At 42.8% G+C, this 22,673-nt stretch overlaps 1 protein-coding gene across 3 annotated transcripts; it reads left to right on the top strand.

The window, feature by feature from the left end:
• Positions 1-194: 194 nt before the first annotated feature.
• On the top strand, positions 195-22,654 carry GPN3 (GPN-loop GTPase 3). 3 transcript variants are annotated; one of them, XM_027566803.1, is made up of 8 exons: positions 195-385; positions 4,734-4,842; positions 14,189-14,356; positions 15,363-15,487; positions 17,179-17,294; positions 17,431-17,527; positions 18,028-18,156; positions 19,144-19,764. In XM_027566803.1, the coding sequence occupies exons 1-8, from the start codon at positions 338-340 to the stop codon at positions 19,204-19,206; spliced, it is 855 nt and encodes a 284-aa protein (XP_027422604.1). In that variant the 5' UTR covers positions 195-337; the 3' UTR covers positions 19,207-19,764. The 3 variants fall into 3 exon arrangements, with proteins under 3 accessions (XP_027422604.1, XP_027422606.1, XP_027422607.1); XM_027566805.1 differs by lacking the exon at positions 19,144-19,764 and adding an exon at positions 22,509-22,654 and having other exon boundaries at positions 232-385; XM_027566806.1 differs by having other exon boundaries at positions 243-345.
• The last annotated feature ends 19 nt before the right edge of the window (positions 22,655-22,673 follow it).

Consider the following 22,673-nt stretch of genomic DNA (forward strand, 5'->3'; position numbering starts at 1 on the left):
CCTCGCTGAGGGATGAGGAGCGTTGTCGGTTGTCCGTTATTACCAAGGCAACCAGACCTTGCCAGAATCCCAACGGTTGATTTCCGCCAACTACTTCTGCGCACGCGCAAAATATCCCGGGCCTTTTGGCAAAACGCGTTTCTCTTGGGATTTGGCCTTCAGGACGCTCCGTAGTCGGAGGCGTGGCAGAACAGAAGACGCCAAGGAAGTTGGGTTGCGATTGGTTTCTACTTCGTGTTCCCGGAACTTAGTGGGCGTAGCGCGAAGGCTGAAGGGAGCGTGGTGATCAGATTCTAAGTCTGTGCGACTGGAGGCGTCAGGAACTGGGGGAGCTACCATGCCTCGGTATGCTCAGCTGGTTATGGGCCCCGCCGGCAGCGGGAAGGTGAGGATTTGGCAGGCGAAGGAGGGAAATGTTTGTGGGAGGTAGGGAGGTTCGGGTCCTGAGGGAAGGGCTGGCGGTTGTATTGGGGACCCTGAGACCTGGGCAGCTCGCTTCTGCAGCCTGGGCTTCACTGTCCTTTTTGTTGTTCTTTTGAAAGGAAATTAGTGATAGTTGCTAGTTTTTATCGCATAATTAAGCCCAAGATACTGCGCTTAAACTTGTTTCCACAACAACCCCGTGAGTTAAGTCCTGTTATCCTACTTTGCCGGTAAGGAAAATGAGACTTAAGTTTTTGCTCAAGATCGCACAGCTAGTAAGTGACGGCTGGAATTTGAATCCAGTTTTGTGTAACTCCAGAATCTGCCCGTGTCTTTAACCCGGGAGGTTAATTTAAGGTGGGGTCTCGTTAATCACTGTTTCTCAGAACTTGAGGTGTGGACTTGCGGTGTACTTAGGAAATACATGGGCCTGACATTAATGAACATTGAATCGTATATTGAGAAAGCCGCTCCCTTTTCAGTTTTCTTTCAGTTTGCATTGAGATGAAATCATCAGTTTGGTGCTAGTGTGTCTTCAGTTCAGTTCAGTTGCTCAGTCATGTCCGACTCTTCGCGATCCCATGAACCGCAGCACGCCAGGCCTTCCTGTCCATCACCAACTCCCGGAGTCCGCCCAAACCCATGTCCATCGAGTCGGTGATGCCATCCAGCCATCTCATCCTCTGTCGTCCCTTTCTCCTCCGGCCCTCAATCTTTCCCAGCATCAGGGTTTTTTCAAATGAGTTAGCTCTCCTCATCAGGTGGCCAAATTATTGGAGTTTCAGCTGCAACATCCGGAGAAGGCAATGGCACCCCACTCCAGTACTCTTGCCTGGAAAATCCAATGGATGGAGGAGCCTGGTGGGCTGCAGTCCATGGGGTCACTAAGAGTCGGACACGACTGAGCGACTTCACTTTCACTTTTCACTTGCATGCATTGGAGAAGGAAATGGCAACCCACTCCAGTGTTCTTGGCTGGCGAATCCCAGGGACGGGGGAGCCTGGTGGGCTGCCGTCTATGGGGTCGCACAGAGTCGGACAGGACTGAAGCGACTTAGCAGCAGCAGCAGCAGCTTCAACATCAGTCCCTCCAATGAACACCCAGGACTGGTCTCCTTTAGGATGGACTGGTTGGATCTCCTTGCAGTCCAAGGGACTCTCAAGAGTCTTCTCCAACACCACAGTTCAAAAGCATCAATTCTTCTGTGCTCAGCTTTCTTTAAGTCCAACTCTTCACATCCATACATGACTACTGGAAAAACCATAGCCTTGACTAGACAGACCTTTGTTGGCAAAGTAATGTCTCTGCTTTTTAATATGCTGTCTAGGTTGGTCATAACTTTGCTTCCAAGGAGCAAGCATCTTTTAATTTCATGGCTGCAATCACCATCCACAGTGATTTTGGAGCCCAGAAAAATAAAGTCAGCCACTGTTTCCAGTTTTCCCATCTATTTGCCATGAAGTGATGGGACTGGATGCCATGATCTTAGTTTTCTGAATGTTGAGCTTTAAGCCAACTTTTTCACTCTCCTCTTTCACTTTCATCAAGAAACTCTTTAGTTCTTCCTCACTTTCTGCCATAAGGGTGGTGTCATCTGCATATCTGAGGTTATTGATATTTCTCCCGGCAATCTTGATTCCAGCTTGTGCTTCATCCAGCCCGGAATTTTGCATGAGGTACTCTGCATATACATTAAATAAGCAGGGTGACAATATACAGCCTTGACATACTCCTTTTCCTATTTGGAACCAGTCTGTTGTTCCATGTCCAGTTCTAACTGTTGCTTCCTGACCTGTATACAGGTTTCTCAAGAAGCAGGTCAGGTGGTCTGGTATTCTCATCTCTTTCAGAATTTTCCACAGTTTATTGTGATCCACACAGTCAAAGGCTTTGGCATAGTCAATAAAGCAGAAGTAGATGTTTTTCTGGAACTCTCTTGCTTTTTCAATGATCCAGCGCATGTTGGCAATTTGATCTCTGGTTCCTCTGCCTTTTCTAAAACCAGCTTGAACATCAGGAAGTTCACGGTTCACATATTGCTGAAGCCTGGCTTGGAGAATTTTGAGCATTACTAGCGTGTGAGACAGAGAAGGCAATGGCAACCCACTCCAGTACTCTTGCCTGGAAAATCCCATGGATGGAGGGGCCTGGTGGGCTGCAGTCCATGGGTCGCTAGGAGTCGGACACAACTGAGCAATTTCACTTTCACTTTTCACTTTCATGCATTGGAGAAGGAAATGGCAACCCACTCCAGTGTTCTTGGCTGGAGAATCCCAGGGACGGGGGAGCCTGGTGGGCTGCCCATCTATGGGGTCGTACAGAGTCAGACACAACTAAAGCGATTTAGCAGCAGCAGCAGCAGCAGCGTGTGAGATGAGTGCAATTGTGCGGTAGTTTGAGCATTCTTTGGGATTACCTTTCTTTGTGTCTTCAACACGTCTTTAATTCTCCTCTTTTTCAAGAGCAGATCTTAGACTCAGAGCTTTTGACAGGCAATTATATTTACCTAGAACTAAAAGAGTTTTAAAGTTGTGTTATCTTTTATGGTTATCTTCACGTTATGATAAGCATAGCTGCTTTTCTGGTTAGAGATACAATTTTTTCTTGTAAGCAACTATTAAGGAAATCCTATTAGAGGCTCTTAAATATGGTAGAAATTGTGAGTATATTGATCAAATAACAGGAGTGTGGGAAACACGAGTCTGTGAAAGTGTTTTGTGGCTTCAGTTTTTCAGTTGACAAACTCATTCCTCTGATTCTTGGCTTATTCTGGATGCAGGAGATACACAGGTGACAATGGTGTGATCCTTGCTTTCCTGGAGCCAGTAGTCTATTTGGGATGTGTATGTGTGTGTTAGTTGCTCAGTCATGTCCGACTCTTTGCGACCCCATGGATGGTAGCCCACCAGGCTCCTCTGTCCATGGGATTCTCCAGGCAAGAATACTGGAGTGAATAGTAGACTGCTATCACACTTATAGGTGACTGGTCGATTAAAATGTAATGTGATATTTAGAGAGGGCTCCTAGGCAGAGAGAACAGTGTGTGTCAAGTCACTGAGGAGAAAGATAAAAGCATGATAGAGGTTATTTTTATATTCTAGATTAACTTTCACACTGTGTTAAATAAGTATCTTTCTATAAACTTTTGATGCCTACTATCAGAAATACTCTGGGGGATTGTGTTGTGACTAAAATACACACACAAAAATCCTCTGCCCTGATGGAGTTTATTCAAACATATTAATCAATTAGAAATAATTATTAAGTACTTATTATGTACCAGGTACTGTTATAGCTCCTGCGTGCATCTCAGTTGCTCAGTCATGGCCAGTTCTTTGAAACTCCATGGATTGTAGCCCACCAGACTCCTCTCTTCCTGGGATTTTTCAGGCAAGAATACTGGAGTGGGTTGCCATTTCCTCTTCCATTGGATCTTCCAGACCCATTGATCAAACCCACGTCTCCTGCACTGGCAGGCAGATTCTTTACCACAGAGCCACCTGGGAAGTATGTTATGGCCCCTAGGCTTATAAAACTGAATAAGACACATCCCTGCCTTTCTTTATTTATTGGTTGTGTCAGGCAGCTTGTAGGATCTTAGTTCCCAGACCAGGGATCAAACCCTGCCCCAGCAGTGAAAGCACCAAGTCCTAACCACTAGATTGCCAGGGAATTCCTAACACATCCCTGCCTTTAAATAGAGGAAGGGAGAGACAGACAAGTAGCCTTAATGTAGTATATGAGGGATGAAGAATTCTGTAAACCAGAAGGTGTAAACTGAAAGCGTATTGCCAGGCTGTTTTATTGGCCTAATGTTCTCTCATCTTGGATTGTTATTCCGCTGGCCTGGCAAGCTCATTGCTGTCCCTCAGCTCAGATACTCTCTTCTCAGATACATCATCCCTAACCAGCCTACCTAAAGCTTTGTTTGGACTGTACCAATCCTAGTGGATACATCATGTGTTAGATGCTGCACAGTGTAATCAGAAATTTTCCCTTTAAATTCTGCTTGTTGCAGATGAGAGCAGTAAGGAGCCTTAGTGATCATGGAAGACATCACATTTAGAGACAAGAAAATTTAGGGAGAGAATGCAAAAGCACCTCCCCATGAGTCTGAGCCAGGTCTGGATCCACAGCCCAGTCAGGTGTCCTAACCCCCAGCCTAATGCCTTTTAGCTTCTTGGTCAATGAAGGAATAGTTTTGGCCTTAGTAGACTCTGCCCAAGGTGGGTGGAGAGTCCTTCTGGAGGTGGAGGGGTAAGCACTATACTGAGCTTTGTTCTAACCCCTCGTGCTTGTGACATTACAGAGCACTTACTGTGCCACCATGGTGCAGCACTGTGAAGCCCTCAATCGATCTGTCCAAGTTGTGAACCTAGATCCTGCAGCAGAACATTTCAACTATTCCGTGATGGCTGGTAAGTCCTGAGCAGAGCCTTCCCCCTCCTTCAGGAAAAATAGGAGAGTGGGGAGGCAGTGAGTGCTGGCTGCTGCACACAAAAGCTGAAAATTAATGCAGCCTGGTCCCCTGCTTTCATGGTGAACATCATGAGGCTGAATGTCATGTGGTGACATCAGCTCATGTTGATGTGTGTGACAGTATCCTTTCTTAGTTTCTGATGTAGGAATGAAAAGTGAGTACACGCTCCCTCACCACCCTTCCCTTCTGTTTTTTTCGTGTTTGATCCTGTTTGGTAAATCTGTTTTACTGCTGATCGTACTATACTATAAGTGAGCAACCTTTAAATATTTTGTTATGTTTTTTAATCTTTTAATTTATTCAGATGTCTACTGAGCACTTGCTTTATGCTGGACACCAGAGTCGTAACAGAGAAGAACACAGATATTCTCCCTGCCTTTGTGGGCCTTTTAGCAAGGGACATAAGCAAAATGATAAAATGGGTTGCAGATTGTGATAAGTGCTGCTATAGGCTGATGTGAAGAAATAACTAGGGAAGAATGCTTTAGGTAGCATAGTCAGGGATGACATCTCTGAGGAGGGGCTATTAGGGCCTAGACCTGAAGATGGTAACATGCTCACCAAGCTGGCAAAAGGCTTTCCAAGATGAAGAAACATCAAGGTCACTATATAGCCGAAAGATGGGAAAGGGTTTGGTGTGTTCCAGACAAAGCAAAGGTGTTGATGAGCTGGGGCATAAGAAGTGAAGGAAGGAGATGGGTAGCAGCTAGTAGGACAAGAGAAGTATGGCTTTTATCCTGTTTTTTTTCACCCTGTTAGTCTGTTTGGGATGCTGTAACAAAACACTACAGACTGGGTGGCTTCTAAACAAAAGAAATGGATTTCTCACAGTTTTGGGGCCTGGAAGCTCAAGATTAGGGTGCTGCCAGCATGGTCAGGTTCTGGTGAAGGCCCTTTTCCACTTCTAGACTGACGACTTCTCACTGTGTCCTCATATGATGGAAGTGGGCGAGGGATCTCTTGGGACCTCTTTTATGAGAGCACTGATCTCATTCATCTTCCCAAAGTCCCACTAATTAATATCATCACGCTGGGCATTAGGTTTTCAGCATGAGTTTTAGAGGGACACAAATACTCATAAAGGAATTCCATGGCAGTCCAGTAGGACTCCATATTGCCATTGCAGGGCCATGGATTAGACCCCCTGCAGGCTGCGTACAGCAGAGCAAAAAAAAAAAAAAAAGCAAATCAAAAAAACCCCCTCAATTCATAGCACCTTTCAATTGTGAAATGCCATTTGAGGGTTTCCAGCAGGGGAGAGAACTGACATCTGATTTATGTTTTTAAAAATATCTCTGGCTCTCAGATGAAAAATGGACTCGAGAGAGTCAAGACTAGAAGGGGGACTGGGGTGGTCGTGGTGGAGATACAAAGGTGCAGACAGGTATCAGTTCAATTCAGTTGCTCAGTCGTTCCGACTCTTTGCGATCCCATGAATCGCAGCACGCCAGGCCTCCCTGTCCATCACCAACTCCCAGAGTTTACTCAAACTCATGTCCATCCAGTCAGTGATGCCATCCAGCCATCTCATCTTCTGTCGTCCCCTTCTCCTGCCCCCAATCCCTCCCAGCATCAGGGTCTTTTCCAATGAGTCAACTCTTCGCATGAGGTGGCCAAAGTATTGGAGTTTCAGCCTCAGCATCAGTCCTTCCAATGAACACCCAGGACTGATCTCCTTTAGAATGGACTGGTTGGATCTCCTTGCAGTCCAAGGGACTCTCAAGAGTCTTCTCCAACACCACAGTTCAAAAGCATCTATTCTTTGGTGCTCAGCTTCACAGTCCAACTCTCACATCCATACATGACTACTGGAAAAACCATAGCCTTGACTAGATGGACCTTTGTTGGCAAAGTAATGTCTCTTCTTTTGAATATGCTGTCTAGGTTGGTCATAACTTTCCTTCCAAGGAGTAAGCATCTTTTAATTTCATGGCTGCAGACAGGTATATATTTTGCAAATAGAATTAGCACATTTTGTGGGAGATTGAACTAAAAAGGTTGGAAGAAAGGGAGGGATCAAGAGTCACTGTTAGGTTTCTGACTTGAGCTGTTGACTGCATGATCCTGTTTACTGGGGAGGAAGACAAGTCAGTGTAGGATCATTTTATATATATATATATATATATATATATATATATATATATATATATATTTAAAGATGTTTATTTTGGTTGCATTGGATCTTTGTTGCTTTGTGAGAGCTTTCTCTAGTTGCAGCAAGTAGGGGCTACTCTTCATTGTGGTGCTTGGGCTTCTCATTGTGGTGATTTCTTTGTTGTGGAGCACAGGCTTTGGCCGTCTGGACTCAGTAGTTGCTCCATGTGGGATCTTCTTGGAACAGGGATCGAACTCGTGTCCCCTACATTGGCAGGTGGATTCTTAGCTATTGCTTCACCAGGGGAACCCCGGGCCATCAAATTAAGAAATGGAATTGGTTTTCTTTGTTTGATTTTGTTTTACTTGTTTATCAGTTCAGTTCAATTCTGTTGCTCAGTCATGTCTGACTCTTTGCAGCCTCATGGACTGCAGCACGCCAGGTTTCCCTGTCCATCACCAGCTCCTGGAGCTTGCTCAAATTCATGTCCATTGAGTTGGTGATGCCATCCAATCATCTCATCCTCTGTCATCCCCTTCTCTTCCTGCCTTCAGTCTTTCCCAGCATCAGGATCTTTTCCAATGAATCAGTTCTTCCCATCAGGTGGCCAAACTATTGGAGTTTCTGCTTCAACATCAGTTCTTTCAATGAATATTCAGGACTGATTTCCTTTAGGATTGACTGGGTTGATCTCCTTGCAGCCCAAGGGACTCTCTCAAGAATCTTCTCCAACACCAGAGTTCAAAAGCATCAATTGTTTGGCACTCAGCTTACTTTATAGTCCAGCTCTCACATCCATACATGACTACTGGAAAAACCATAGCTCTGACTAGATGGACCTTTGTTAGCAAAGTGATGTCTCTGCTTTTTAATATGCTGTCTAGGTTTGTCATCGAGCCCATCTTTGCATGAAATGTACCCTTGGTATCTCTAATTTTCTTGAAGAGATCTCTAGTCTTCCCATTCTGTTGTTTTCCTCTATTTCTTTGCATTGATCGGTGAGGAAGGCTTTCTTATCTCTCCTTGCTATTCTTTGGAACTCTGCATTCGGATGCTTGTATCTTTCCTTTTCTCCTTAGCTTTTCGCTTCTCTTCTTTTCACAGCTATTTGTAAGACCTCCCCAGACAGCCATTTTGCTTTTTTGTATTTCTTTTCCATGGGGATGGTCTTGATCCCTGTCTCCTGTACAATGTCATGAACCTCCATCCATAGTTCATCAGGCACTCTGTCTATCAGATCTAGTCCCTTAAATCTATTTCTCACTTCCATTGTATAATAAGGGATTTAATTTAGGTCATACCTGAATGGTCTAGTGGTTTTCCCCACTTTCTTCAATTTAAGTCTGAATTTAGCAATAAGGAGTTCATGATCTGAGCCACAGTCTGCTCCCGGTCTTGTTTTTGCTGACTGTATAGAGCTTCTTCATCTTTGGCTGCAAAGAATATAATCAATCTGATTTCGGTGTTGACCATCTGGTGATGTCCACATATAGAGTCTTCTCTTGTGTTATTGGAAGAGGGTGTTTGCTATGACCAGTGCGTTCTCTTCGCAAAACTGTATTAGCCTTTGCCCTGCTTTATTCTGTGCTCCAAGGCCAAATTTGCCTGTTACCCCAGGTGTTTCTTGACTTCCTACTTTTGCATTCCAGTCCCCTATAATGAAAAGGACATCTTTTTTGGGTGTTAGTTCTAAAATGTCTTGTAGGTCTTCATAGAACCGTTCAACTTCAGCTTCTTCAATGTTACTGGTTGGGGCATACATAGGCTTGGATTACTGTGATATTGAATGGTTTGCCTTGGAAATGAACAGAGATCATTCTGTCATTTTTGAGATTGCATCCAAGTACTATATTTCGGACTCTCTTGTTCACCATGATGGCTACTCCATTTCTTCTAAGGGATTCCTGCCTGCAGTAGTAGATATAATGGTCATCTGAGTTAAATTGACCCATTCCAGTCCATTTTAGTTCGCTGATTCCCTAGAATGTCGACATTCACTCTTGCCATCTCCTGTTTGACACTTCCCATTTGCCTTGATTCATGGACCTGACATTCCAGGTTCCTGTGCAATATTGCTCTGTACAGCATCGCACCTTGCTTCTATCACCAGTCACATCCACAACTGGGTATTTTTTTTGCTTTGGCTCCATCCCTTCATTCTTTCTGGATTTACTTCTCCACTGATCTCCAGTAGCATATTGGGCACCTACCTACCCGGGGAGTTTCCCTTTCAGTGTCCTATCATTTTGCCTTTTCATACTGTTCATGGGGTTCTCAAGGCAAGAATACTGAAGTGGTTTGCAATTCCCTTCTCCAGTGGACCACATTCTGTCAGACCTCTCCAGCATGACCCGTCCGTCTTGCGTGGCCCCAAACGGCATGGCTTAGTTTCATTGAGTTAGACAAGGCTGTGGTCCGTGTGATCAGATTGGCTAGTTTTCTGTGATTATGGTTTCAGTGTGTCTGCCCTCTGATGCTCTCTTGCAACACCTACAGTCTTACTTGGGTTTCTCTTACCTTGGACTTGGGATGGTATAGACCTAACAGAAGCAGAAGATATTAAGAAGAGGTAGCAAGAATACACAGAAGAACTGTACAAAAAAGAGCTTCATGACCCAGATAATCACGATGGTGTGATCACTCACCTAGAGCCAGACATCCTGGAATGTGAAGTCAAGTGGGCCTTAGAAAGCATCACTACGAACAAAGCTAGTGGAGGTGATGGAATTCGAGTTGAGCTATTTGAAATCCTGAAAGATGATGCTGTGTAAGTGCTGCACTCAATATGCCAGCAAATTTGGAAAACTCAGCAGTGGCCACAGGACTGGAAAAGGTCAGTTTTCATTCCTATCCCAAAGAAAGGCCATGCCAAAAAATGCTCAAAGGAAAGGAAGGAAAGTTGCTCAGTCGTGTCCGACTCTTTGCGAGCCCATGGACTGTAGCCTACCAGGCTCTTCCCTCCATGGGATTCTCCAGGCAAGAGTACTGGAGTGGGTTGCCATTTCCTTCTCCAGGGGATCTTCCCGACCCAGGGATCGAACCTGGGTCTCCTGCATTCCAGGCAGACGCTTAAACCTCTGAGCCACCACGGAAGCCCTACCGCACAATTGCACTCATCTCACATGCTAGTGAAGTGATGCTCAACATTCTCCAAGCCAGACTTCAGCAATATGTGAACCATGAACTTCCAGGTGTTCAAGCTGGTTTTAGAAAAGATAGAGGAACCAGAAATCAAATTGCCAACATCCGCTGGATCATCGAAAAAGCAAGAGAGTTCCAGAAAAATATCTACTTCTGCTTTATTGACTATGCCAAAGCCTTTGACTGTGTGGATCACAATAAACTGTGGAAAATTCTGAAAGAGAGGGGCATACCAGACCACCTGACTTGCCTCTTGAGAAGCTTATACGCAGGTCAGGAAGCAACAGTTAGAACTGGACATGGAACAACAAACTGGTTCCAAATAGGAAAAGGAGTATGTCAAGGCTATATATTGTCACTCTGCTTCTTTAACTTCTATGCAGAGTACATCATGAGAAACGCTGGGCTGGAAAAGGCATAAGCTGGAATCAAGATTGCCGGGAGAAATATCAATAACCTCAGATATGCAGATGACACCACCCTTATGGCAGAAAGTGAAGAGGAACTCAGAAGCCTCTTGATGAAAGTGAAAGCAGAGAGTGAAAAAGTTGGCTTAAAGCTCAACATTCAGAAAACTAAGATGATGGCATCCGGTCCCATCACTTCATGGGAAATAGATGGGGAAAGAGTGGAAACAGTGTCATATTTTGTTTTTTGGGGCTGCAAAATCACAGTAGATGGTGATTGCAGCCATGAAATTAAAAGACGTTTACTCCTTAGAAGGAAAGTTATGACCAACCCAGATAGCATATTGAAAAGCAGAGATACAACTTTGCCAACAAAGGTCTGTCTAGTCAAGGCTATGGTTTTTCCAGTGGTCATGTATGGATGTGAGAGTTGGACTTAAAGAAAGCTGAGCGCTGAAGAATTGATACTTTCGAACTGTGGTGTTGGAGAAGACTCCTGAGAGTCCCTTGGACTGCAAGGAGATCCAGCCAGTCCATCCTAAAGGAGACCAGTCCTGGGTGTTCATTGGAAGGACTGATGCTGAAGCTCCAATCACTTTGGCCACCTCACGCGAAGAGTTGTCTTATTGGAAAAGACCCTGATGCTGGGAGGGATTAAGGGCAGGAGGAGAAGGGGACGACAGAGGATGAGATAGCTGGATGACATCACTGACTGTATGGACATGAGTTTGAGTAAACTCTGGGAGTTGGTGATGGACAGGGAGGCCTGGCATGCTGCGATTCATGGGGTTGCAAAGAGTTGGACACGACTGAGTGACAAACTGAACTGACTGAGGTTTGTCATAGCTTTTCTTCCAAGGAGCAAGTGTTTTTTAATTTCATGGCTGCAGTCGCCATCTGCAGTGATTTTGGAGCCCAAGAAAATAAAGTCTGACACTGTTTCCATTGTTTCCCCATCTATTTGCCATGAAGTGATGGGACCAGATGCCATGATCTTAGTTTTCTGAATGTTGAGCTTTAAGCCAACTTTTTCACTCTCCTCTTTAACTTTCATCAAGAGGGTTTTTAGTTCCTCTTCACTTTCTGCCATAAGGATGGTGTCATCTGCATATCTGAGGTTATCAATATTTCTCCAGGCACTCTTGATTCCAGCTTTTGCTTCATCCAGCCTGGCATTTTGCATGATGTACTCTGCATATACGTTAAATAAGCAGGGTGACAATATACAGCCTTGGCGTACTTCCCCGATTTGGAACCAGTCCCTTGTTCCATAATCAGTTAAAACTGTTGCTTCCTGACCTGCATACAGATTTCTCAGGAGGCGAGTAAGGTGGTCTGGTATTCCCATCTCTTTAAGAATTTTTCCACAGTTTGTTGTGATTCACACAAAGGCTTTGGCATAGTCAATAAAGCAGAGATAGATGTTTTTCTGGAACTCTCTTGCTTTTTTGATGATCCAGAGGATGTTGGCAATTCGATCTCTGGTTCCTCTGCCTTTTCTAAAACCAGCTTGAACATCTGGAAGTTCATGGATCATGTATTCCTGAAGCCTGGCTTGGAGAATTTTGAGCATTACTTTACTAGCGTGTGAGATGAGTGCAATTGTGTGGTAGTTTGAGCATTTTTTGGCATTGCCTTTCTTTGGGATTGGAATGACAACTGACCTTTTCCAGTCCTGTGGCCACTGCTGAGTTTTCCAAATTTGCTGGCATACTGAGTGCAGCACTTTCACAGCATCATCTTTCAGGATTTGAAATAGCTCAACTCACATTCCATCACCTCCACTAGCTTTGTTCGTAGTGATGCTTCCTAAGGCCCACTTGATTTCGCACTCCAGGATATCTGGCTCTAGGTGAGTGATTGCACCATTGTGGTTATCTGGGTCATTAAGATCTTTTCTGTATAGTTCTGTGTATTCTTGCCACGTCTTCTTAATATCTTCTGCTTCTGTTAGGTCCATACCATTGCTGTCCTTTATTGTGCCCATCTTTGCATGAAATGTTTCCTTGATGTCTCTAATTTTCTTGCAGAGATCTCTAGTCTTTCCTATTCTGTTTTTTTCCTGTATTTCTTTGCGTTGTTCACTGAGGAATCCTTTCTTATTTCTCCTTGCTATTCTTTGGAACTCTGCATTCAGATGCTTATATCTTTCCTTTTCTTCGTTGCCTTTTGCTTCTCTTCTTTTCTCAACTATTTGTAAGGCCTCCTCAGACTACCATTTTGCCTTTTTGCATTTCTTTTTCTTGGGGATGGTCTTGATTACTGCCTCCTATACAATGTCACGAACCTCTGTCCATAAGTTTAAGAATAGAAATGCTGGGCTGGAAGAAGCACAAGCTGGAATCAAGATTGCCAGGAGAAATATCTAACCTCAGATATGCAGATGACACCGCCCTTATGGCAAAAAGTGAAGAGGAACTAAAAAGCCTTTTGAAAGAGGAGAGTGAAAAAATTGGCTTAAAGCTCAACATTCAGAAAACTAAGATCATGGCTTCTGGTCCCATCACTTCATGGCAAATAGATGGGGAAACAGTGGGAACAGTGTCAGACTTTATTTTGGGGGGCTTCAAAATCACTGCAGATGGTGACTGCAGCCATGAAATTAAAAGACGCTTACTCCTTGGAAGGAAAATTATGACCAACCTAGATAGCATATTTAAAAGCAGAGACATTACTTTGCCAACAAAAGTCCATCTAGTCAAAGCTATGGTTTTTCCAGTGGTCATGTATGGATGTGAGAGTTGGACTGTGAAGAAAGCTGAGCGCTGAAGAATTGATGCTTTTGAACTGTGGTGTTGGAGAAGACTCTTGAGAGTTCCTTGGACTGCAAGGAGATCCAACCAGTCCTTTCTGAAGGAGATCAGCCCTGGGATTTCTTTGGAAGGAATGATGCTAAAGCTGAAACTCCTATACTTTCGCCACCTCATGCGAAGAGTTGACTCATTGGAAAAGACTCTCATGCTGGGAGGGATTGGGGACACGAGGAGAAGGGGACAACAGAAGATGAGATGGCTGGATGGCATCACTGACTCGATGGACGTGAGTCTGAGTGAACTCCGGGAGTTGGTGATGGACAGGGAGGTCTGGTGCTGTGATTCATGGGGTTGCAAAGAGTCAGACAGGACTGAGCTACTGAACTGAACTGAATGTATATTCACATTGTTCAAACTGCAAAAGGCACAAAGAGTAAGTATGCAGGAAAATGTCTTCCTCCTATCTCTGGGTCCTGGAAGGTGGCTTCCCTCTTTCGAGGCAGCCAGTGTTGCTAATTTCTAGGGTATCTTTCCATAGTCTATGCATGTAAAAGAAAATGTATATGTATATATGTATACATAGTAAATTTTTGTCTTTTTTTTTTTTTTTAACACAAATGATGGCATTCTAACACAGAGTTTTGCACTTTTCACTTAACAGTATACCTGGGAGATCATATCACATCAGTACTTAAAGAACTTTTTTTGTTGCTGCACAGGATTCCATTGTCTGGCTATAAAAAATGCATTTAATTTGTTTCCATGGATACTACTACAGTGAATAGCCACGGACAGAAATAATTTCATACATGTGAGTTGCTATATAATTGTTAATTATCACCAGTGAGGATGATGCTCTTGTGTTCTGGGCCTGTCTGTTGTTTTCAGACATCCGAGAACTGATTGAGGTGGATGACGTGATGGAGGACAGTACTCTGCAGTTTGGTCCCAATGGAGGATTGGTATTTTGCATGGAGTACTTTGCCAATAATTTTGACTGGCTGGAGAACTGTCTTGGCCATGTAGAGGATGACTACATCCTTTTTGATTGTCCAGGTAAGTCAGCAATTTGAATGTGTCATTTTACTTAAGATCACGCTCTTTCAGTCCTCAGTGGAGACAGTGGAGTTAGCATTTGTAGCTCTAAACCCTGCCGCAGTACGGTGCCATTTGCTCATTCATCGTCTCTTATTCATTCACTGAGTTTGCTGAGTGCTTATCTTGTTCACTGGAAATACCTAAAGATCAAAGTGGCCATGGTGTCTGCCCTCATGGAGCTCATAGGAAAGTGGGAATGTTAGGCAGTATAAATCAGAAATCACCCAAATGATTATTTAATGATTATTTAATATTCGTGACAGGCTTCAGCACAGACCAGCACGCAGCAGGGAGGTGGGGGGTTTCTGACCAAGTAGTGTGTGAGCCAGGCCATAGGGTGAGACAAAGGAGACTGTTCTCCAGGCAGAAAGCATGGGCTGAAGACCTTGAGGCAGGAGCCAGGTGGGTTTGAGGTGCCCAGTAAACAAAGGGAAGTGTCCTGAGGTGAGACTGGTAGGGGACAAATGATCACACCGACTTTTCAAGCCAAATCATGAATTTTAGACTTGAGCCTAACCTAGTTTTGATCATTTGTGACTCTTATATTTTTCCCTTTTTTTTCTTTATTTTAATTGGGAAATTGCTTTACAATATTGTGTTGGTTTCCCCTTTGTTTTTGATTGAACACACACATCCACAGAAAAGTGCAGATATCATAAGTGTACAACTTGATGAATATTCCCAAACCTAACACACCTTCATAGTACTTGCTTTTGATTAGCTAAAACAGAAGTGTGAAGAACATCACTTTCTACATAAAACTGAATAGTTTCCTTGGGATTCTCTTGGTATTGTGATTGCTTTAAGAGCCTGTAAGATCCCTTAAAAGTTGAACAAATTACCACCAGAGGTTGACTTCCTTTTTTTTCATTTTCTCAGCTGTCTTATGGCAAAATTTTTTTCTGTACTTTGATAATTTACCTTGTGTCCTGATTGTAACAGTCTTGTAATGTTCTCCATGTAGGTCAGATTGAGTTGTACACTCACCTGCCTGTGATGAAACAGCTGGTCCAGCAGCTGGAACAGTGGGAGTTTCGAGTCTGTGGAGTTTTTCTTGTTGATTCTCAGTTCATGGTGGAGTCATTCAAGGTTTGAGAATATATCTGGTCAATTCTTTAGTCATGGGTACAGGCAGATGACAATCTCCTTTAATTGTTTTTTGATTCTGAATATTTCCCAAACTATACTCCAGAGTTATTTAATATCCCTTATTATTAAATTATTATAATAATTTTTTTTGGCCATGCTTTGTGGCATGCAGGATCTTTTGAACTGTGCCTCCTGAAGTGGAAGCACTGAGTCTTAACCACTGGACCGCCAAGGAAGTTGCTATAATAATGTATTTTTAACATTTATATGGTAAATTATACTATACAGATTTGAGAGTACTACTATGAAGAAAAATTAGGCAGATGTGTGCATATATACGTCTGTTTTTCTGATAATGGTTTGTCTAGTTTATGAACTATCTAAAACAAACTTTACTTCTCATTAGTAGCCCCTAAGGAATCCCAAACCACCTGACCTGCCTCTTGAGAAACCTATATACAGGTCAGGAAGCAACAGTTAGAACTGGACATGGAACAACAGACTGGTTCCAAATAGGAAAAGGAGTACATCAAGGCTGTATATTGTCACCCTGCTTATTTAACATATATGCAGAGTACATCATGAGAAATGCTGGGCTGGAAGAAGCACAGGCTGGAAACAAGGGAGAAATATCAATAACCTCAGATATGCAGATGATACCACCCTTATAGCAGAAAGTGAAGAGGAACTAAAAAGCCTTTTGAAAGAGGAGAGTGAAAAGATTGGCTTAAAGCTCAACATTCAGAAAACTAAGATCATGGCTTCTGGTCCCATCGTTTAATGGGAAATAGATGGGGAAACAGTGGAAACAGTGTCAGACTGTATTTTTGGGGGCTTCCAAATCACTGCAGATGGTGATTGCAGCCATGAAATTAAAAGACACTTACTCCTTGGAAGGAAAGTTATGACCAACCTAGATAGCATATTAAAAAGCAGAGACATTACTTTGCCAACAAAGGTCCATCTAGTCAAGGCTATGGTTTTTCCAGTGGTCATGTATGGATGTGAGAGTTGGACTGTGAAGAAAGCTGAGTGTCAAGGAATTGATGCTTTTGAACTGTGGTGTTGGAGAAGACTCTTGAGAGTCCCTTGGACTGCAAGGAGATCCAACCAGTCCATCCTAAAGGAGACCAGTCCTGGGCGTTCATTGGAAGGACTGATGCTGAGGCTGAAACTTCAATACTTTGGCCACCTCATGCAAAGAGCTGACACATTGGAAAAGACCCTGATGCTGGGAGGGATTGGGGGCTGGGGAGAAGGGGACGACAGAGGATGAGATGGCTGGATGGCGTCACCGAGTCGATGCACATGAGTTTGGGTGAACTCTGGGAGTTGGTGATGGACAGGGAGGCCTGGCATGCTGTGATTCATGGGGTCACAAAGAGTCGAACACAACTGAGCGACTGAAATGAACTGAAGGAATATTTGATAGGAATGATTAAAGATATCATCTAAATTGAGAATTGTGATCACTGTTGTTTATGTCTACCTTTTCCCATCTCTTCCTCACCCTGGGAAACCAGGAGTCAACCATCTGATTAGTGAAATGTCCTGTCTTTAGAATTAGCCCTTCTTTTACTTAGGCCAGTTTTGCTCAGAGAGGAGCAGAAACCTCTCTTTTGTGCAAAGAGACCAGGGAACTTTCTTCATACAAAGTTAATTCATCTTCCCTTTTCTGTTTCCTCCTTCAGTTTATTTCTGGCATTTTGGCAGCTCTGAGTGCTATGATCTCTCTAGAAATTCCTCAAGTTAACATCATGACGAAAATGGATCTGCTGAGTAAGAAAGCTAAAAAGGAAATTGAGAAGTGAGTTCATTTCCGTTATCATCACATCTCTGTTGCTGAGATGAACCCTCTAAGCTTCATTTAAATGTGAAGCTATAAAACTAGTTTCCTGATTTATTCTTATTTTATTTATCTGTCTTCTTTCTCACTTTTAAAGGTTTCTAGATCCAGACATGTATTCTTTATTAGATGACTCTACAAGTGACTTAAGAAGCAAAAAATTCAAAAAATTGACTAACGCTATATGTGGACTGGTAAGCTTTTGAAGTTGTTGAGTTTTGTTTTTAATGGCCTTGTCAGGTGTTTATCAGCATCCATTCAGTGGCCACTGTTTTGGAAAGCACAGGCCAACCCTATTCCCTTGCAAAGGTGGGAGGGTGGGAGTCTGTGGACTGGCTGGTCAGCAGTTGAATTTAGAAGCAATCACTGGCAATAGCCAATAAATAAAATGACATACCTATTATTCTAAGCTGTTTTGGGAGTTCAGAACTGTCTTTGCCCTTATGAAATTTCCAGTGGTTTTTGAATTCAGGTAAATGCCAATGAAACAATGTCTAGTTAAGTGTTGTAGTTGGTCAGAGGTCAGAAAAATCAGTATAGATTTGCTGTTGTTATGTCTCTGTCTCTCCTCTCCACAGCACACACACAGCTGATTTTAATCAGAAGTTGTAAATGGTTACAAAACTCAAATATAATTTGAAAATTAAGTATTGTATACCTCAGAATGACCTTTTCTGAAATCCTCAACTTGTAGATTGATGACTACAGCATGGTTCGATTTTTGCCTTATGATCAGTCAGATGAAGAAAGCATGAACATTGTATTACAGCATATTGATTTTGCCATCCAGTATGGAGAAGACTTGGAATTTAAAGAACCAAAGGTAATTTCTGGTTTGGGGTGTTACTGCCTATATGTAAGAGTGTTTACCAGCACTCTGGCCTCCTGCATAATCCCAGCAAGTCTAAATTTTGTCTTCATGGTGGCAGTAGGCTAGGCTGTTCTAGGTAATCTTTGAAATTGACACCTGTGCTAAACAAGCAATACCAGTTTTACTCTGCCTTTCATTGAGTTAATACATATTACTGAGTTGAATTCTTTGTACTCAGAGCATGGGCATATATGCAAAGAGGAGGTGAAGTTCAACTGGCCTTGGGCTGCCCTCACAAATGTCAGTGGGGCCCTCTCCCAGCACATTAGCTGAGAATTGACATGAATGTAAACTCAAGTAAGAGTTTACTTTTAATGGGACATAAACCTTTTGCTGTGCTGTGCTTAATTGCTCAGTCAGGTCCAACTCTCTGCGACCCTGTGGACTGTAGCCTGCCAGGCTCCTCTGTCCATGGGAGTCTCCAGGCAAGAATAGTAGAGTGGGTTGCCATGCCCTCCTCCAAGGAATCTTCCCATCCCAGGGATTGAACCCAGGTCTCCCGCATTCCAGGAGGATTCTTTACCGTCTGAGCCACCAGGGACTCCCCATAAGCCTTTTAATTTATCACATATCTGGAAACATCTATCCATCATTCCTTTTGTTATTATTGATTACTGTGAACAACACCCAGAGCTGGTGCTGGGCCTTAGCTCTTTACAGAGCATTGCCTAAAAATAGTAAGCACATATTAGGTCTAACTGAGGAGAAATGAATGTATTTTCTTCTTTTTTTTAAAATTTTATTTATTTGGCTGTGCTGCATGCAGGATCGTTTTTAGTTGTGGCATGTGAACTCTTAATTGCAGCATGTGGTATCTAGTTCCTTGACCAAGGGTCGAACCTGGGCCCCCTGCATTTGGAGTGCAGATTCTTAGCCACTGGACCATCAGGGAAGTTCTGAATTAAATGTATTTTGTATCTTGTGTTTCCTTGGTGTCAGGAACATGAAGATGAGTCTTCTTCTATGTTTGACGAATATTTTCAAGAACACCAGAATGAATGAAGAGTTTATTTATAAAGTAACTATATGTGTGAGGAGCTTATGGCTGAACTGGCAGAACCTTCTTCTCTTAGGAAGATGGAATGCTAGAGAAAGCTACTTATTTAATGAAAAAAATAATACTTGACTCTTTATCAGCAATCATCAACATGCCTGAATCAAGTTCTTAGGTATTCTGAAAGTGCTTCTGTTAAACGTGGCATCGTTTGGTATTATTTTAACAGCATCAATTTAGATTTTAAAAGTCAAAGTTGAATGTACATAGATTTGTATATATAATATAAATTAGGACCTGGGGTACAGTTAAGACCAGTCTACTTTTAGTTTCACTGTTGATCTTTGTTATTTTTGAAGTTTTTTTGGAGGGACAGGAATTATTGTAACAAAATATACATTATATGTTCAGAGAAATAAAATCTGGAAGGATAGAGATAAGACCATTGCTTATTAGTAGCTTCTAGTTTTCCTACACTGAAAATGTATTTATTATTTGTGTAATTAAAAAATGAAAAAAGTAACTGTGTCTTAAGATATATATAAATAAAAGAAATATAGCACTAACTTTTCATCACACTTTTGTTTTCCAATCAGAGTTTGAAATACTCAACTAAGGCAAATTTTTGAATGAGTAAATTTCCCCAAGTGTCAAAATGTAGGCAGTGACTTTGTTTTTTAAAATGTGGTTTATAGTCTCTGAGCACTTGAAAAATGGATACTTTGCTTTAATAACAAATGCACACAAAAATGCAAAAGACATAATTTTTTCTTTTTACCTTCTTGCCACATTGAGTGGTTTATTTTCAGTATTTCTAAGTTCATTTGTGATAGGTACTGGGGAATGGCTAATCAGTCAACAGATACTTCTCCAGCACCCGCTAATAACCCAGACCCTGCTAACAGAAAGCAGAATCTCTTTCATTTAATCCTCACAGCAGGTCCAAGTTCCATTGGTGTTGGATCTTCCTACTGATGCAGATCAAGTCCCTGTAGAAAACCTGCAACTCAGGTTAAATTTTTAATCATTCTTGGGCCTAGATAGCAGAAGTACACCTACAGTGTCAAATTTGATCCATTTTCATTAAAGATGTAAAGTGTGAGGGGCCATAGCTATCAGGAGTAACTGATAGCAATGTGCCTGGGGGCCCAGGCTGGGGGCAAGAGTTGGGTATTTGCACCATAATCTGCTGGTGTGAGCTAACTCTCACAGGGGCACTTAGGAGAACATGAGTAGTAGACAACGTGAGGACAGACTGGGCTTCTTAGGGACTTCTTCTGTGGCCCAGTTCAGTTCAGTCGCTCAGTCGTCTCCGACTCTTTGCAACCCCATGGACTGCAGCACACCAGGCCTCCTGGAGTTTACTCAAACTCATGTCCCCTGAGTCGGTGATGCCATCCAACCATCTCATCCTCTGTCATTCCCTGCTCCTCCTGCCTTCAGTCTTTCCCACCATCAGGGTCTTTTCCAGCTTTTCGCATCAGGTGGCCAAAGTATTGGAGTTTCAACTTCAGCCATCAGTCCTTCCAGTGAACACTCAGGACTGATGTCCTTTAGGATGGACTGGTTGGATCTCCCTGCAGTCCAAGGGACTCTCAAGAGTCTTCTCCAACACCACAGTTCAAAAGCATCAATTCTTCGGTGCTCAGCTTTCTTTAGAGTCCAACTCTCACATCCATATGTGACTACTGGAAAAACCATAGCCTTGACTAGATGGACCTTTGTTGGCAAAGTAATGTCTCTGCTTTTTAATACGCTGTCTAGGTTGATCATAACTTTTCTTCCAAGGAGCAAGCATCTTTTAATTTCATGGCTGCAGTCACCACCTCCAGTGATTTTGAAACCCCCCAAAAATAAAGTCTGTCACTGTTTCCACTGTTTTCATTTGCCATGAAGTGATAGGACCAGATGCCATGATGTTAGTTTTCTGAATGTTGAGCTTTAAGTCAACTTTTTCACTCTCCTCTTTCACTTTCATCAAGAGGTTCTTTAGTTCTTTGCTTTCTGCCATAAGGGTGGTGTCATCTGCATATCTGAGGTTATTGATATTTCTCCCTGCAATCTTGATTCCAGCTTGTGCTTCATCCAGCCCAGCGTTTCTCATGGTGTACTCTGCATATACATTAAATAAGCAGAGTGACAATAAATAAGCAGCCTTGACATACTCCTTTCCCTATTTGGAACCAGTCTGTTGTTTCATTCCCAGTTCTAACTGTTGCTTACAGTTATGGTAATCTGCATACAGATTTCTCAGGAGGCAGATCAGGTGGTCTGGTGTTCCCATCTCCTTAAGAATTTTCCACAGTTTGTTGTGATTCAAACAGTCAAAGGCTTTGGGATAGTCAATAAAGCAGAAGTAGATGTTTTTTTGGAACTCTCTTGCTTTTTCTTTTTTCTGTGGCACTCGAGTATGCAAAGGGCAAAAACACCCTGATCTCAGTGTTGCTAGATTTTAGAAATGTTACTGTCACCTGAGAGAGGAAGGAAGATAAGACAGCTTTTCATTTGCCCTCCTCATCCTGCTTGAGCTATACCTCCCTCATTTAGCCTTATGGGGAGTTTGGTGTGTGCCTGTGGGGAAAAAGTGAAGGGCCAGATTCCATTTCCTTCCCCTCTGGACACGGGGGTTTAAAAGATGAATATGACAATTCTAGTCCTGAAAGATTTCAGTGCCTTATAGGAGAGCCTGACATGATTCTTTAGACAAATTTATGAGTGGGTGCCAGGTACAGGAAAGAATAGGAACGCTGAGGCCAAAAAGGACCTTAGTCTGATCTGCTGGGCCCTTAAGACTAATTATAAACAAGGAAACCTCTAATAAGGAATGTGAAGAAGAAAAAAATAATGAAAAGGAGCGTGATTGTGGGGCTACTTTGCTCCCATCAAAGAAGCCTCCTCTTGTTATTAGTCACTCAGTCGTGTCCAACTCTCTGTGACTCCATGGACTGTAGCCCACCAGGCTCCGCTGTCCATGGAATTCTCCAGGCAAGAATACTGGAGTGGGTTGTCATGCCCTTCTCCAGGGGTTCTTCCTGGAGAACCTTGAACCCCGGTCTCCTGCATTGCAGGCAGATTCTTTACCATCTGAGCCACCAGAGAAGACTATCTTTACCATCTGGGACCACCAAGGAAGTCTCCTCCTAAAAGGTGCACTTTGGCCAGAACTTGGCTTTTAACCTGAGGTGCTTTCCAGTAAAGGTTAAGAATTCCTTAGCTTTTAGTATGTTCCAGGCATGTAAGTTCTAAGCACATTCCATGCAATTCATTTCATCCTCACAAAACTGATGTAATCACTTATCTCCATTTTCAGATGAGGAAACTGAGGCATGGAGGTTAACTTGACCAAGGTGACACAGCCAATAAATGTTGGAGCTGAATTCAAACCCAGTTTTTCTCAACCATTACACAAAGAATCGCAGTACGTAATCACACAAGAGTAATACACAAATACACAAATCCCTTCTGTGATCGTTTT

This window comes from Bos indicus x Bos taurus, chromosome 17, assembly GCF_003369695.1.
Source record: "Bos indicus x Bos taurus breed Angus x Brahman F1 hybrid chromosome 17, Bos_hybrid_MaternalHap_v2.0, whole genome shotgun sequence".
NCBI classification, from domain to species: domain Eukaryota; kingdom Metazoa; phylum Chordata; class Mammalia; order Artiodactyla; family Bovidae; genus Bos; species Bos indicus x Bos taurus.

Bases quoted from the DNA above. Each gene is read 5' to 3' on its own strand.
- GPN3 (XM_027566803.1), top strand. From the start codon at position 338: ATGCCTCGGTATGCTCAGCTGGTTATGGGCCCCGCCGGCAGCGGGAAG. The intron at 386-4,733 runs GTGAGGATTTGG...GTGACATTACAG, and splicing joins GCCCCGCCGGCAGCGGGAAG to AGCACTTACTGTGCCACCAT. The intron at 4,843-14,188 runs GTAAGTCCTGAG...TGTTGTTTTCAG, and splicing joins CAACTATTCCGTGATGGCTG to ACATCCGAGAACTGATTGAG.